Below are 17512 nucleotides of genomic sequence, written 5' to 3' on the forward strand. Positions count from 1 at the left end.
ACTCTAGAGGGCGCACTTACACAACTAACTCTCCCAATATCTGTAGACTACACGAAATGCTGAACAATACAATATTTTGGTGAAATCAACTCACAAAATAAAATAAAAAATAGAAAATGAACGGTTGCAAAAATCTGTAATTCTTTGACCTGTTACACCAACACTGCAGTTTCTTGCCGCACCACCAAGGGCACCACCATTGCTGCTGCAATCAACCACCAATCAGGAAGTGCAGTTGACCTTTAAGCTTTAAACTAGTCATTTTTACATTTACATTTTTGGGGAGGGGCATCCGTGGAATGGCCAATCTTCAGTTGGCCAATGGCCTCCTTCATGGGGGAAAGAAGTGTGGTGAAGCAGGGCCAAGCCTAGCCAGCATGAGGACTGTTCCCTTAAAGAGGGTGTGGCAGCCCTCTAATTGACTTAAACGGTAGGTAGCATAAACGCAACCACATATAACAGTTGGGTTTGCAATAGTATACGAATCAAAAGTCCCAATGCAAAGTTTCACCTAACATTTATATTTTACGGAGTTTTTACATAAAACCGATCAGAATTACGAAGAATGCCAAAGTCATGTCAGAAAATGCTTTTCCAGAGTGTGATGTAATTTTAAGGACCCGGCAAGCCAGCTTATTCCCTATAATTTAAATTCCAAAAGAATTAACTACAAATGTATAACTTCAAATTAAATCAAATTGATTGCATGACCACTGGTTTCAATTACATTTTCAGCCAACTTACAAGTAAATACATTATGAATTTACTGTTACAAATCAAATTGCAAGGTTGCTAGCCAACTAGCCTTCTAATGTTAGCCCTACTAGCCTGCTAACGTTAGCCCTACCAGCCTGCTAATGTTACATTATCACTGAATGAGTCCGCCAGTTGCTATCAACACCTAGCTTACAGCTACATCAAAGTAAACCAACGTTTTGGAAATACATAATGCCATCTAACCAAATATCAAAGAATGTTAGCTATATGCAGTTATCTTAGTCAGCAAGATAGCCAGCCAGATATTTTGCCAACTAACCTAAATTGATATTAATTTAATTAATTTCACATAATATGAATCGCATGTTATCGAGCACTACAGTAAAACTGTGGGCGGTACTGGCTCGGACAAGGCTTACTTTAATGCTTACTTATAGTAAAACTGTGGGCGGTACTGGCTCGGACAACGCTTACTTACTTATAGTAAAACTGTGACTAACATAATGTTATAATAGAGTAGGCATTTAAGGTGGTCTTATGAAACATTTGGACACAGGCACCTGTCTCCATTTCACAGGCCTTGGGTAGTTGCAAAAGATTAGGGAGCATTTTCAAGGAATAGAGAAGTTTGGAAAGGCTATGCTTTTCCAACTTTCTCTGGTTGGTGTGAGAATTAGCCATATGTCATCGAGACAACATACCTGCATCTTATCAGCAGAAAGGGGTGTTTTCAAATGTCATTACCAAACGGTCTATGAATGGATAGTTTTCCGGTCAATTGCATTATATAAGGTGCAGTGTCTGGATCAGTGAACCAACTTCACTTCATTTTCCGAAAGGTAAGAGTGTTGTTCATGTGCTTTGCCTACGCTATGTCATGCATGTGTAGGATTTCAATTTGACCAGTTTCTCACAGCAGGAAAATAACCCTGCAGCAACAGGAAATGTGAATGATTGTGTGGATTATAAGTCATGTAATTGTTTGTAGGGGTTGATACATTTTTAGTTAGGGCAAATCAAGTCTGAAATGTTCAACAGAAAAGTAGAAATTCCAAACTTTAGAAGCCTTTTAAAAACTTGAATACACTACAAGTTTGCATTTCTGGCAACAACAGGCTGATCAAATTAAGATCCTACACCTGTGCTACAGGAAAGTTACATTAAGTCAGTTAATTTCTGTGGTGGTATTCAGAGTTATTGACAGTGTATAACCCGGCAGGTTGTTGACATGTCTGCATTGAAGTACACTCTGGGCCTTCTGGCCCTGCTTGTAGTGGCCACCTGGGCCGAGGAGGTGAGTAAAACTCTACTAAACTTTCCACGGTGTGTTTTGTGTCTGCATTCATGTGTTCATGTGTGTGTTCATCCATTTCTGTGTGGACGTCTGCATGCATATTTTGTGAAACAACCTAACTATTCATTATAAGTTGTTTGCTGATTTGTCAATGTCATTATTTCTCTCTCTGTCTTTGCTGCCATAGGAGCTCTCTGTCTCTGAGCTGCTGGAGAAGGCCAACAGGAATGTTGGTAAGACAGTTTTTCAATTGTGATATACAATACCCGCCAAACACTTTCAGATAACATTATGAGTGATATGAAATATTAAATAAAGATGTATTAGAAAATAAAGTTCCATGATCGCATTGCTTTTTAGTCCAGTACTAGGCTTAATCAGTATCCGGGAAACTGATCCAAAGTGTCACACTTTGACATCCTGTCCTGTCCCCATCCCTCCAGTGCATACCCGCAACGAGCCCTTGATTGTTGATGACATCGCCTACGTCAACGAAGCTGAGAGGAACGCTGACCCCTGCACGTCTCGCGGCTGCATGTGGCCCAAGTCCAGCGACGGCAAGGTCTATGTGCCCTATGTCATTGCCAACCAGTACTGTGAGTACCATGTCATAATGATACCTTATTTTACAGATGTAGGATATTAATTTGAGCTAGTTTGCTACAGCAGGAAAATAATCCTGCAGCAACAGCAAATGTACATTATTATGTGGATTATAATTAATGTCAGAAGCCCCTTTAAACATCAAATACACTACAAATGAAGATCCTACATCTGTACATGAGTCCCAAAATACTGTATAAGGTTATATAAGTAGACCATATAAGTAACATCTAATCATTACTGGCCATTAACTGTATTGTGTAGCAAGTTTCATGATACAGTAGTCGTTTTTTAACAGTATTTTTCTTGTCCCATCTGTGTGCTGCCAGCCACCAGGGAGCTGGAAGTCATTCAGCGTGGTCTGCAGTCCTTCGCCGGCTTCTCCTGCATCAACTTCGTCAAGCGCACCAACCACAGAGACTACTTGCACATCCAGTCCCAAAACGGGTACGTATACTATGGAATTACATATAGAATCGTAAGAGCTATGAATTATATGAGGCTCTTTATGACGTACACAAACAGGCCGAGTTAATACCAATTATTTATATAAACCCTGGATTGCTGATGCTGTATATTGGCCACTAAGAGGCTTTGAAGGCACCGGTCGGCCATATTGGCACTCCCCAGTTGGAGCAGTCCTCAATAGGAATGATAGAATTCTAAACTATTTTAATGAAATATTTCAAAGACAAAATTACATGTATGCATTAAGGCATCTGTCTTAGAATAAACGTGTCAAAGAAACAAATGTAGATATTAATAAATGTATTTCTATAGCTTCCAAAATCTTTTTTACATTAGAGGAGGAGTACCAAGATGGCTGCGCTGTGACTTCAATACAGAACCTAGTGTCTGTTATCCAGGGTTTATATACATCATTAGTTAGGAAAGTCCAGTGAGACATGAAACCGCATTATATGGCATGACACATTTATGGTAACAGTGTGTGTCTGTGTTTGTGCGTGTGTGGTTGAGTGCATGTGTGTGTGTGTGTGTGTGTGTGTGTTTGTGCAGGTCTGACAGAGACATTTAAAACAAATTGCACTGTTATAACTCTGTCCAACCCTCTCATGGCAGGTGCTGGTCCTACGTTGGTCGTTCTGGCAACGCCCAGGTTGTGTCGCTGAGCCGTTCCGGCTGTGTGTACCACGGCACCACCCAGCACGAGCTCCTCCATGCCCTGGGCTTCAACCACGAGCAGACCCGCAGCGACCGTGACAACCACATCCGGGTTCTCCTCCAGAATGTCCAGTCTGGTAGGATCCCTTCCTCTTTCCCATGTCCCCATATAACCATGTACATACACAGACATTCTATTATATTCAATGCTATTATATTCTATGCATGTGTACACGCATAGCCGCGGGAAGTAGGGGTGCTGCAGCACACCCTGATAAATATATGTAAAATATATATATATACTGTATATTATCCTAAATATATTCCTGTGGACATGTGTACACACACACACAAACATGTACAGTACATATACAGGCAAACACAAACACACTGTTGCATTCATCACCAACCGTTGCATTTATTTATTAGGGCAAGGTGAATCTAACGTATTCTCTCTCTTCCAGGCATGGAGCACAACTTCAACAAGATTGCCACCCTGAACCAGGGAACGGCTTATGACTACAACTCTGTCATGCAGTACCACAGGTTAGTCAACATCGTTTTACCACTTTCACATGAGTAGATGCTTAGTCAGTTGAGTAATTGTCAAACCAGCCTCATAAAATTCTAATTCTGTGCAGAGCCTGTGGTCTAGCAGTAAGACACACGGCTTCAAGCCCATATAATTTTTGTTGAATTGAACTTGATGTTCAATCCGATTCCCTGATCCACACTTCCTACTGTCTCCCCTTCATCTACCTGAACCCCTCTACTTCTAACCTGTCTAGATAAGCATGAAAACATGACCAAAAATATGATTACATGGTAAGCCTACCCCCACTCATCCCAAGTGTTCATGATGATGTGATGTGATTGTAGGTACGCCTTCTCCAAGAACAACCAGCCCACCATGGTTCCCATCCCCAACCAGAACGTGGAGATCGGCAACGCCTCCCAGATGAGCCAGAGCGACATCACCCGTCTCAACAGGCTGTACAACTGTTAAACAGACACCTTGTGTTTCTGTCCTCTCTCGTAAGGTAGTGTCGATGATTCAGTGTTGATATAAAAACACAGAATAAAGTTTAATAAACCGGCATGTAAAAATATACTGCATTTTTGTTTCATTATTTTAAAAGTCTTCATATATTTTTTTACAGCGTGGATAAAAGTCCTGGGTTTAAATACTATTTGAAATCATCTCAAATAACCTAGTTTAGCTGGGCTTGATTTAGCATGCGTGGCGCAATAGAACCAATGAAATACTCTCAAAACTGTAAACCCTGCCTACTGGGCACAATTGGGAGGCTAGAGCAAACACTCAAAGCATATGAAACATTTGAAATAGCATTTGAACCCAGGACTGGTAGATACAGCTGTTTGCACCAATCAAACTGTTGGACACCAGCCCTGCTCTATCACTAGGCTACTAGTCCTAACTGCAGTCAGTCCCAATGCTGACCACAAGGGGGCGACACATTACTACAGAGCATTGACAGGAAATGTACTGTAATTACAAACAAGAGTTTAATGGCTTTCTGCATTCTGGCTTGGATCCCGACAGACATTCTTCACAAAAACCATTCTTCCACTGTGTGACCCGATCTACTTGAGAAAGAGACACAGACTAATTCAAAAGGTTTGGTATGAAATGCTAAGTAGAGTCGAAGTTAAATCTGATCAGTAGCGGTGTGTGGGTAAAATCACTGGAGAAGCCAAGTACACCCCCCCACCCCCAAAATGCCATATTACAATATATGTGTAAGGATGTAGCTCAGTTGGTAGAGCATGGCGTTCGCAACGCCAGGGTTGTGGTTTCGATTCCCACGGGGGGCCAGTATGAAAAAAATTAAATAATAATAATAATGTATGCACTCACTAACTGTAATAGCGTCTGCTAAATGACTAAAATGAGATAATTGCATTGTTTGCTCTATAACCTGTTAATTCATATGCCTTGCGACCGTGATATATAGGCCTAAAGGCCGAGACAATAAGAAGGCACAGTGGCAGAATAAATTCAACCACACCTTTGTTTTATCACAAAACCAGATAGCAACCTCTGTCCAGTGATGTCCACAAAGCATATTGTATGTACAGTAACAGACAGTTACATGACCTACAGCATGGTCAAGCAAGTTAATGTTTCCGACATTTTCGGCCACCACTATTCCAGCATCATTTCAACTTCAACATCAAATCACCTCTGCTTAGTCTAATACAGTGACAACTAAAATATATAAAAAACAATTTAATCCAATCAACGTCAGCTAACTATGATGTGGCTGTCCATGGTTCTGATTTCTGTGTGTGCGCGTTCGTGCATCTTTATTTTTATCACAAAACCGGATAGCAACCATATTGCATGTACAGTAACAGACAGTTACATGACCGACAGCATGGTCAAGCAAGTTAATGTTTCCGACATTTTCGGACTACTATACAACTATTGATTTCGAACCACAGAGAGTTACCACAAGTTGCAAAGAAAACATGAGCTGCCTACACTAGTCCAGCACCATTTCAACTTCAACATTTCAACATCATCAAATCAACACTGCTTAGTCTAATAGTGACAACTAAAGATACCAAAAACAATTTAGTCCAATCAACGTAAGCTAAATATGATGTGGCTGTCCATGGTTCTGATTTCTGTGTGTGCGCGTTCGTGCAAGTAGAAAAACATGTTGACTCACCCTACTTGTACAGAAACGCTAATACCATCCTCCTCTCTTTAATGTTGACAAAATTGTTATAAGTCTGTCAGAAAGTACACATTTTTATTTTTTGTTCTGGCTAAAATGCATGCTTGCTAGCCTAACTTCCATTCATGGGCAACGTTAGCTAGTTAACATTAGCCTTTTACATCTAGCCACATATTGATCTTCCATCCTCTCAGTCCAGGGGCACAACAATGAATGAATTAATGGTTGGATCAGAATCGCCATTATAACCATTGGCCATTACGGATAATTAAGTAAAACCACAAGTGTTTCCCGGTCAGGATATTATCCAATGTGCCTTTAGTCAATTTACTTGTCAGGGACCAGTTTACAACTAAAACATTTATTTCAGAGGCTGAATACGATGCACTCAACCAGATACTGTAAAGCAAAAAGACACACCCACATCAAACCACACCCCCAAGACAACTCTTGTTAGACTTCTGTCATGGCCGCTAGCATTTCTTAATGAGCGTTGATGAAAAAGAGGACAAATCAGGAAGTGCAGTTTACCTTTAAGCTTTAAGCTAGTCCTGCTTGACTTCATGCTTTTGTTTTCGGAGTTTGTGCTTAATGTTGTAGAGCTCTGGAAGTGCCAGGATTTCATTTGACTTTTGTAAATAAAAGCCTCTTTGTTTGCTCCAGTCTCCTGTGCCTTTACCTATGAGTCATTGCCTATGCCCAACCCCCATAGATGTGTAAAACCCCTTGCACTGCCACAGTTTTTTATTTTTTATTTTTTTATTTCACCTTTATTTAACCAGGTAAGCCAGTTGAGAACAAGTTCTCATTTACAACTGCGACCTGGCCAAGATAAAGCAAAGCAGTGCGATAAAAACAACAACACAGAGTTACATATGGGGTAAAACAAACATAAAGTCAAAAAATACAACAGAAAATATATATACAGTGTGTGCAAATGTAGCAAGTTATGGAGGTAAGGCAATAAATAGGCTATAGTGCAAAATAATTACAATTAGTATTAACACTGGAATGATAGATGTGCAAGAGATTATGTGCAAATAGAGATACTGGGGTGCAAATGAGCAAAATAAATAACAATATAATAATAGGGATGAGGTAGTTGGGTGGGCTAATTTCAGATGGGCTGTGTACAGGTGCAGTGATCGGTAAGGTGCTCTGACAACTGATGCTTAGTTAGTGAGGGAGATAAGAGTCTCCAGCTTCAGAGATTTTTGCAATTCGTTCCAGTCATTGGCAGCAGAGAACTGGAAGGAATGGCGGCCAAAGGAGGTGTTGGCTTTGGGGATGACCAGTGAGATATACCTGCTGGAGCGCATACTACGGGTGGGTGTAGTGGAACAGGTTGAGTGGAACAGGTTGAGAGCTTCAAGTTCCTTGGTGTCCACATCACCAACAAACTATCATGGTCCAAACACACCAAGACAGTCGTGAAGAGGGCACGACAAAGCCTATTCCCCCTCAGGAGACTAAAAAGATTTGGCATGGGTCCTCAGATCCTCAAAAAATTCTACAGCTGCACCATCGAGAGCATCCTGACTGGTTGCATCACCGCCTGGTATGGCAACTGCTTGGCCTCCGACCGCAAGGCACTACAGAGGGTAGTGCGTACGGCCCAGTACATCACTGGGGCAAAGCTTCCTGCCATCCAGGACCTCTATACCAGGCGGTGTCAGAGGAAGGCCTTCAAAATTGTCAAAGACTCCAGCCACCCCTAGTCATAGACTGTTCTCTCTGCTACCGCACGGCAAGCGGTACCGGAGTGCCAAGTCTAGGTCCAAAAGACTTCTCAACAGCTTCTACCCCCAAGCCATAAGACTCCTGAACAGCTAATCATGGCTACCCGGACTATTTGCACTGCCCCTCCACCCCATCCTTTTTACGCTGCTGCTACTCTGTTAAGTATTTATGCATAGTCACTTTAACTCTACCCACATGTACATATTACCTCAACTACCTCAACTAGCCGGTGCCCCCGCACATTGACTCTGCAACGGTACCCCCCTGTATATATAGCCTCCCTACTGTCACTTTATTTTACTTCTGCTCTTTTTTTCTCAACACTTTTTTGTTGTTGTTGTTTTATTTTTACTTTTTTGTTTAAAATAAATGCACTGTTGGTTAAGGGCTGTAAGTAAGCATTTCACTGTAATGTCTGCACCTGTTGTATTCGGCGCATGTGACCAATAAAAATTGATTTGATTTGATTTGATTTGATTTGTTGCTATGGTGACCAATGAGCTAAGATAAGGCGGGGATTTGCCTAGCAGTGATTTATAGATGGCCTGGAGCCAGTGGGTTTGACGACGAACATGTAATGAGGACCATCCAACAAGAGCGTACAGGTCACAGTGGTGGGTAGTGTATGGGGCTTTGGAGACAAAACGGATGGCACTGTGATAGACTACATCCAATTTGCTGAGTAGAGTGTTGGAGGCTATTTTGTAAATGACATCGCCGAAGTCAAGGATCGGTAGGATAGTTAGTTTTACGAGGGCATGTTTGGCAGCATGAGTGAAGGAGGCTTTGTTGCGAAATAGGAAGCCGATTCTGGATTTAACTTTGGATTGGAGATGCTTAATGTGAGTCTGGAAGGAGAGTTTACAGTCTAACCAGACACCTAGGTATTTGTAGTTGTCCACATACTCTAGGTCAGACCCGTCGAGTAGTGATTCTAGTCGGGTGGGCGGGTGCCAGCAGCGTTCGATTGAAGAGCATGCATTTAGTTTTACTAGTGTTTAAGAGCAGTTGGAGGCTACTGAAGGAGTGTTGTATGGCATTGAAGCTCGTTTGGAGGTTTGTTAACACAGTGTCCAATGAAGGGCCAGATGTATACAAAATGGTGTCGTCTGCGTAGAGGTGGATCTGAGAGTCACCAGCAGCAAGAGCGACATCATTGATATACACAGAGAAAAGAGTCGGCCCAAGAATTGAACCCTGTGGCACCCCCATAGAGACTGCCATAGGTCCAGACAACAGGCCCTCCGATTTGACACATTGAACTCTATCTGAGAAGTAGTTGGTGAACCAGGCGAGGCAGTCATTTGAGAAACCAAGGCTATTTAGTCTGCCAATAAGAATGTGGTGGTTGACAGAGTCGAAAGCCTTGGCCAGGTCGATTAAGACGGCTGCACAGTACTGTCTATTATCGATCGCAGATATAATATCGCTTAGGACCTTGATTTTGGCTGAAGTGCACCCATGACCAGCTCGGAAACCGGATTGCATAGCGGAGAAGGTAAGGTGGGGGACCAATGCAAAGTTTCACCTCACTTTTATATTTTACGGAGTATTTACATAAAACCGATCAGAATTACAAAGAATGCAAAAGTCATGTCAGAAAATGCTTTTCCAGGGTGTGATGTAATTTTAAGGACCCGACAAGCCAGCCTATTCCCTATAATGTAAACTCCAACATAATTAAAAAATGTATGCACTCACTAACTGTAAGTCGCTCTGGATAAGAGCGTCTGCTAAATGACTAAAATGTAAATGTAAATGTAATTAAATATAAATGTAGAACTTCAAATTAAACCAAACTGTTTGCATGACCACTGGTTTCAATTACATTTTCAGCCAACATACAAGTAAATATATTATGAATATACTGTTACAAATCAAATTGCAAGGTTGCTAGCCAACTAGCCTTCTAATGTTAGCCCTACTAGCCTGCTAACGTTAGCCCTACCAGCCTGCTAATGTTAATTAATTTCACATATCAATCATATGTTATTGAGCAGTACAGTAAAACTGTTGGTGGTTCTGGCTCGGACAAGGCTTACTTTAATGCTTACTTATAGTAAAAACGTGTCTAACATAATGTTATAATAGAGTAGTCATTTAAGGTGGTCTTATGAAACATTTGGACACAGGCACCTGTCTCAATTTCACAGGCCTTGGGTAGTTGCAAAAGATTAGATAGCATTTTCAAGGAATAGAGAAGTTTGGAAAGGCTATGCTTTTCCAACTTTCTCTGGTTGGTGTGAGAATTAGCCATATGTCATCGAGACAATATACCTGCATCTTATCAGCAGAAAGGGGTGTGTCATTGTCATTACCAAACTGTCTATGAATGGATAGTTTTCCGGTCAATTGCATTATATAAGGTGCAGTGTCTGGATCAGTGAACCAACTTCACTTCATTTTCCGAAAGGTAAGAGTGTTGTTCATGTGCTTTGCCTACGCTATGTCATGCATGTGTAGGATTTCAATTTGACCAGTTTCTCACTGCAGGAAAATAACCCTGAAGCAACAGGAAATGTGAATTATTGTGTGGATTATAATTCATGTAATTGTTTGTAGGGGTTGATACATTTTTAGTTAGGGCAAATCAAGTCTGAAATGTTCAACAGAAAAGTGGAAATTCCAAACTTTAGAAGCCTTTTTAAAACTCGAATATACTACAAATTTGCGTTTCTGGCAACAACAGGCTGATCAAATTAACATCCTACACCTGTACTACAGGAAAATTACATTAAGTCAGTTACTTTCTGTGGTGGTATTCAGAGTTATTGACAGTGTATAACCCGGCAGGTTGTTGACATGTCTGCATTGAAGTACACTCTGGGCCTTCTGGCCCTGCTTGTAGTGGCCACCTGGGCCGAGGAGGTGAGTAAAACTCTACTAAACTTTCCACAGTGTTTTGTGTCTGCATTCATGTGTTCATGTGTGTGTTCATCCATTTATGTGTGGACGTCTGCATGCATATTTTGTGAAACAACCTAACTATTCATTATAAGGTGTTTGCTGATTTGTCAATGTCATTATTTCTCTCTGTCTTTGCTTTTTAGTTTGTTTAAAATAATATTTATTGAAGTTTTTAATAATAGGTTAGTTAAAATAAATACAATTCATCTTTCAGATCAATACATGGGTTTTTTATTACATCACAAGGGTCACATATTTAATAGTGTCCATTGAAGCTTTTTTAGGCCTACTTGTCCAGCTTTCTTCTTATTATTAGTTCTGTTTTGATTTGTTTAAAAATAGTGTTTGAGGGGACAAAAAGTTGTTTTATAGTCATAACACATCTTGTCTTCCAAATTATTGTTTATAATGCATGCATGCATATTTTGTGAAACAACCTAACTATTCATTATAAGGTGTTTGCTGATTTGTCAATGTCATTATTTCTCTCTCTGTCTTTGCTGCCATAGGAGCTCTCTGTCTCTGAGCTGCTGGAGAAGGCCAACAGGAATGTTGGTAAGACAGTTTTTCAATTGTGATATACATTTTACATTTTAGTCATTTAGCAGACGCTCTTATCCAGATCGACTTACATTTAGTGAATACATATATTTTTTATACTGGCCCCCCGTGGGAAACAAACCCACAATCCTGGCGTTGCAAACGCCATGCTCTATCAACTGAGCTACATCCCTGCCGGCCATTCCCTCCCCTACCCTGGACGACGCTGGGCCAATTGTGCGCCGCCCATGAGTCTCCCGGTCGCGGCCGGTGGCGACAGAGCCTGGATTCGAACCAGGATCTCTAGTGGCACAGTTAGCACTGCAATGCAGTGCCTTAGACCACTGCGCCACTCAGGAGTACATATACATATACAATACCCGCCAAACACTTTCAGATAACATTATGAGTGATATGAAATATGAAATAAAGATGTATTAGAAAAGAAAGTTCCATGATCGCATTGCTTTTTAGTCCAGTACTAGGCTTAATCAGTATCCGGGAAACTGATCCAAAGTGTCACACTTTGACATCCTGTCCTGTCCCCATCCCTCCAGTGCATACCCGCAACGAGCCCTTGATTGTTGATGACATCGCCTACGTCAACGAAGCTGAGAGGAACGCTGACCCCTGCACGTCTCGCGGCTGCATGTGGCCCAAGTCCAGCGACGGCAAGGTCTATGTGCCCTATGTCATTGCCAACCAGTACTGTGAGTACCATGTCATAATGATACCTTATTTTACAGATGTAGGATATTAATTTGAGCTAGTTTGCTACAGCAGGAAAATAATCCTGCAGCAACAGCAAATGTACATTATTATGTGGATTATAATTAATGTCAGAAGCCCCTTTAAACATCAAATACACTACAAATGAAGATCCTACATCTGTACATGAGTCCCAAACTACTGTATAAGGTTATATAAGTAGACCATATAAGTAACATCTAATCATTACTGGCCATTAACTGTATTGTGTAGCAAGTTTCATGATACAGTAGTCATTTTTTAACAGTATTTTTCTTGTCCCATCTGTGTGCTGCCAGCCACCAGGGAGCTGGAAGTCATTGAGCGTGGTCTGCAGTCCTTCGCCGGCTTCTCCTGCATCAACTTCGTCAAGCGCACCAACCACAGAGACTACTTGCACATCCAGTCCCAAAACGGGTACGTATACTATGGAATTACATATAGAATCGTAAGAGCTATGAATTATATGAGGCTCTTTATGACGTACACAAACAGGCCGAGTTAATACCAATTATTTATATAAACCCTGGATTGCTGATGCTGTATATTGGCCACTAAGAGGCTTTGAAGGCACCGGTCGGCCATATTGGCACTCCCCAGTTGGAGCAGTCCTCAATAGGAATGATAGAATTCTAAACTATTTCAATGAAATATTTCAAAGACAAAATTACATGTATGCATTAAGGCATCTGTCTTACAATAAACGTGTCAAAGAAACAAATGTAGATATTAATAAATGTATTTCTATAGCTTCCAAAATCTTTTTTACATTAGAGGAGGAGTACCAAGATGGCTGCGCTGTGACTTCAATACAGAACCTAGTGTCTGTTATCCAGGGTTTATATATATCATTAGTTAGGAAAGTCCAGTGAGACATGAAACTGCATTATATGGCATGACACATTTATGGTAACAGTGTGTGTCTGTGTTTGTGCGTGTGTGGTTGAGTGCATGTGTGTGTGTGTGTGTGTGTGTGTGTGTTTGTGCAGGTCTGACAGAGACATTTAAAACAAATTGCACTGTTATAACTCTGTCCAACCCTCTCATGGCAGGTGCTGGTCCTACGTTGGTCGTTCTGGCAACGCCCAGGTTGTGTCGCTGAGCCGTTCCGGCTGTGTGTACCACGGCACCACCCAGCACGAGCTCCTCCATGCCCTGGGCTTCAACCACGAGCAGACCCGCAGCGACCGTGACAACCACATCCGGGTTCTCCTCCAGAATGTCCAGTCTGGTAGGATCCCTTTCTCTTTCCCATGTCCCCATATAACCATGTACATACACAGACATTCTATTATATTCAATGCTATTATATTCTATGCATGTGTACACGCATAGCCGCGGGAATAGGGGTGCTGCAGCACACCCTGATAAATATATGTAAAACAAAAATATACAGTACCAGTCAGAAGTTTGGACAAACCTACTCATTCCAGGGTTTTTCTTTATTTTGACTATTTTCTACATTGTAGAATAATAGTGAAGACATCAAAACTATGAAATAACACATATGGAATCATGTAGTAACCAAAAGAGTGTCAAACAAATCAAAATATATTTTATATTTGAGATTCTTCAAATAGCCACCCTTTGCCTTGATGACATCTTTGCACACTCTTGGCATTTTCTCAACCAGCTTCACCTGGAAAGCTTTTCCAACAGTTCCCACATATGCTGAGCACTTGTTGGCTGCTTTTCCTTCACTCTGCGGTCCGACTCATCCCAAATCATCTCAAATGGGTTGAGGCCGGGGGATTGTGGAGGCCAGGTCATTTGATGCAGCACTCCATCACTCTCCTTCTTGGTAAAATAGCCTGTGTCTGTTACTTGATCTCAGTGAAGTATTTATTCAGGCTGCAATTTCTTAGGCTGGTAACTCTAATGAACTTATCCTCTGCAGCAGAGGTAACTCTGGGTCTTCCAGTCCTGTGGCGGACCTCATGAGAGCTAGTTTAATCATAGCGCTTGATGGTTTTTGCGACTGCACTTGAAGAAACTTTCAAAGTTCTTGACATTTTCTGTATTGACTGACCTTCATGTCTTAAAGTAATGATGGAATATTGTTTCTCTTTGCTTATTTGAGCTGTTCTTGCCATAATATGGACTTGGTCTTTTACCAAATAGGGCTTTCTTCTATATACCCCTCCTACCTTGTCACAACACAACTGATTAGCTCAAACGCATTAAGAAGGAAATAAATTCCACAAATTAACTTTTAACAAGGCACACCTGTTAATTGAAATGCATTCCAGGTGACTACCTCATGAAGCTGGTTGAGAGAATCCCAAGAGTGTGCAAAGCTGTAATCAAGGCAAAGGGTGGCTATTTGAAGAATCTCAAATATAAAATATATTTTGATTTGTTTAACACTTTTTTGGTTACTACCTGATTCCATATGTGTTATTTTATAGTTTTGATGTCTTCACTATTATTCCACAATGTAAAAAATAGTAAAAATAAAGAAAAGGAGTAGGTGTGTCCAAACTTTTGACTGGTACTGTATGTATTACCCAAAACATCTTCCCGTGGACATGTGTACACGCACACACAAACATGTACAGTACATATACAGGCAAACACAAACACACTGTTGCATTCATCACCAACCGTTGCATTTATTTATTAGGGCAAGGTGAATCTAACATATTCTCTCTCTTCCAGGAATGGAGCACAACTTCAACAAGATTGCCACCCTGAACCAGGGAACGGCTTATGACTACAACTCTGTCATGCAGTACCACAGGTTAGTCAACATCGTTTTACCACTTTCACATCAGTAGATGCTTAGTCAGTTGAGTAATTGTCAAACCAGCCTCATAAAATTCTAATTCTGTGCAGAGCCTGTGGTCTAGCAGTAAGACACCCGGCTTCAAGCCCATATCATTTTTGTTGAATTGAACTTGATGTTCAATCCGATTCCCTGATCCTCCCTTCCTACTGTCTCCACTTCATCTACCTGAACCCCTCTACTTCTAATCTGTCTAGATAAGCATAAAAACATGACCAAAAATATGATTACATGGTAAGCCTACCCCCACTCATCCCAAGTGTTCATGATGATGTGATGTGATTGTAGGTACGCCTTCTCCAAGAACAACCAGCCCACCATGGTTCCCATCCCCAACCAGAACGTGGAGATCGGCAACGCCTCCCAGATGAGCCAGAGCGACATCACCCGTCTCAACAGGCTGTACAACTGTTAAACAGACACCTTGTGTTTCTGTCCTCTTTCACGAGGTTGTCGATGACTCAGTGTTGATATAAACACAGAATAAAGTTCAATAAACCGCCATGTAAAAACATATTGTATTTTTGTTTCATTCTTTTTTTACAGTGTGGATAAAAGTCCTGGGTTAAAATACTTTTTGAAATCATATCAAATACTTTAGCTGGGCTTGATTGAGCGTGCTTGGCGCAATGGAACCAATGAAACAGTTTCAAAACTGTAAACCCTGCCCAACTGGCAGATTTGGGAGGCTAGAGCAAACACTCAAAGCATTTAAAACATTTGAAATTGTATTTGAACCCAGGACTGGTAGATACAGCTGTTCGCACCAATCAAACTGTTGGACACCAGCCCTGCCCAATCACTAGGCTGCTGATGTCCTAACTGCAGTCAGTCCCAATACTGACCACAAACGGGCGACACATTACCACAGAGCTTTGACAGTAACTGTCTATTGATCCCATTGATGACTATACTACCGTGTCATCAGACTCCCCATCTCCCACATTAGAATTAATTTGAATCCAGATTATGCTTTAGTGCATCAACATTTTAGACACTATCTACTGGGATATATTCATCAGATCACATCACCATCCCTGAATTTAGATGCTCAAACTGTTTAAATGTTTGTATGGCAGAGATTCTATTACCTGCATTTCTTAATGTAAGCACGGAGGTGTTTGCACTTCAAGCACACAGCACCACCAGTAAGTTGTCTCGAAAACCAGACCCTAAATTGTGGGAGGCAACGCAGATGTCCAGAGAGACTAACCAGTAAGTGTGTGGTTGTGATGAAGAGCTGACCAGATGGATCAATATATCTTCATTATCTGCCTACTTGCCGTGAAAGTATAGGTTATAGGTCTACTGTAATTACAAACGAGAGTTTGATGGCTGTCTGCATTCTGGCTTGGATCCCAACGGACATTCATCACAAACACAATTCTTCCATTGTGTGACCCTGTCTACTTGAGAAAGAGTCACAGACTCTAGTTCAAAAGGTTTGTTCTGAAATGCTAACTAGAGTCAAAGTGAAATCTGATAAGCTTAGTGTTACACATAACTGTATTGAGTATCACTGATCTACACAATAGTATTTCTGGGCCAACTCCTGAATGAGTTTGTCTGTAACATGTAACTTCCTGGTAGGGTTGACAGTCATGCCATGACGGTGTTAAAGTCATCAAGTTTCTACATCCATCTGAACTGATGTCGTGGACCATTTTTGAACAACGGTGTCTTTCTGTCTGACGCTTGGTGCCAGTATCAGGGTCACGACCCTAGGCTAGGATTCGCTCTGAAAGCCTGAGTGGGTGGTTGGGGGGGCGAGGGAGGGGGACGGGTAACCCTCTAAAGTTCATGCATGGACGGCAGGTAGCCTAGCAGTTAGAGCTTTGGCCCAGTAACAGAAAAATCTGTTGATGTGCCCTTGAGTGAGGCACTTTGCTTCAGGGGCGCCGTACTACTATGGCTTCACCGCACCTACCAAAGGTTTTTATAACTACCCAAGATAGACCACAGCCTGTCGTTTCCAATGGGAGCAAGTTAATCATAGTGGGCAGACCAAGCAAGGAGGTGGGCAGAGCCAAGCATGAGCAAGCGAGATCCTATTGGTGCGTTCTAGCATGTATTCGCATATTTCTGTTAGGCAACGCCTACTCTGTGAAGTGCGCTTGTGCAATAATTCAATTGCACTTCTAAATAAAATAATTTTACAAAGGGTAAAGTGTACACAACTTAGTCCAGTTTGTTCGTAACAGATTCTAGTTTTATTAACAGAAATCTGTATTGAGATAAAATGTTTCATCGAGGAGAAAATTAGCAGAATGTCAGAAAAAATTAATCTCTCTCCATCTTCTACTACTGCCGGCCACTGTGCTTCCGCCTGCTCCGTCTGCTCCATCTGCTCCA

General features: G+C 41.4%; 2 protein-coding genes across 2 annotated transcripts; both read left to right on the forward strand.

The window, feature by feature from the left end:
- Window positions 1–1915: 1915 nt before the first annotated feature.
- LOC121559014 (high choriolytic enzyme 2-like) lies at window positions 1916–4845 on the forward strand. The gene is made up of 7 exons (XM_045205158.1): window positions 1916–2011; window positions 2199–2244; window positions 2455–2607; window positions 2944–3061; window positions 3695–3873; window positions 4201–4282; window positions 4616–4845. The coding sequence occupies exons 1-7, from the start codon at window positions 1946–1948 to the stop codon at window positions 4740–4742; spliced, it is 771 nt and encodes a 256-aa protein (XP_045061093.1). The 5' UTR covers window positions 1916–1945; the 3' UTR covers window positions 4743–4845.
- A 6127-nt stretch (window positions 4846–10972) lies between these two features.
- LOC123481387 (high choriolytic enzyme 2-like) lies at window positions 10973–15594 on the forward strand. Its single transcript, XM_045205159.1, has 7 exons — window positions 10973–11049; window positions 11598–11643; window positions 12186–12338; window positions 12675–12792; window positions 13428–13606; window positions 15034–15115; window positions 15449–15594. The coding sequence occupies exons 1-7, from the start codon at window positions 10984–10986 to the stop codon at window positions 15573–15575; spliced, it is 771 nt and encodes a 256-aa protein (XP_045061094.1). The 5' UTR covers window positions 10973–10983; the 3' UTR covers window positions 15576–15594.
- Window positions 15595–17512: the final 1918 nt, after the last annotated feature.

This window comes from Coregonus clupeaformis, chromosome 19 (genome assembly GCF_020615455.1).
Source record: "Coregonus clupeaformis isolate EN_2021a chromosome 19, ASM2061545v1, whole genome shotgun sequence".
Lineage (NCBI taxonomy): Eukaryota > Metazoa > Chordata > Actinopteri > Salmoniformes > Salmonidae > Coregonus > Coregonus clupeaformis.

Excerpts from the sequence above, each read along its gene's own strand:
- LOC121559014 (XM_045205158.1), top strand. The coding sequence starts at position 1,946 with ATGTCTGCATTGAAGTACACTCTGGGCCTTCTGGCCCTGCTTGTAGTG. Across the intron at positions 3,062-3,694 it reads CACATCCAGTCCCAAAACGG|GTGCTGGTCCTACGTTGGTC; the intron begins GTACGTATACTA and ends CTCTCATGGCAG. Across the intron at positions 3,874-4,200 it reads CCTCCAGAATGTCCAGTCTG|GCATGGAGCACAACTTCAAC; the intron begins GTAGGATCCCTT and ends TCTCTCTTCCAG.
- LOC123481387 (XM_045205159.1), top strand. The coding sequence starts at position 10,984 with ATGTCTGCATTGAAGTACACTCTGGGCCTTCTGGCCCTGCTTGTAGTG. Across the intron at positions 11,050-11,597 it reads TGGCCACCTGGGCCGAGGAG|GAGCTCTCTGTCTCTGAGCT; the intron begins GTGAGTAAAACT and ends TTGCTGCCATAG. Across the intron at positions 15,116-15,448 it reads TCTGTCATGCAGTACCACAG|GTACGCCTTCTCCAAGAACA; the intron begins GTTAGTCAACAT and ends ATGTGATTGTAG.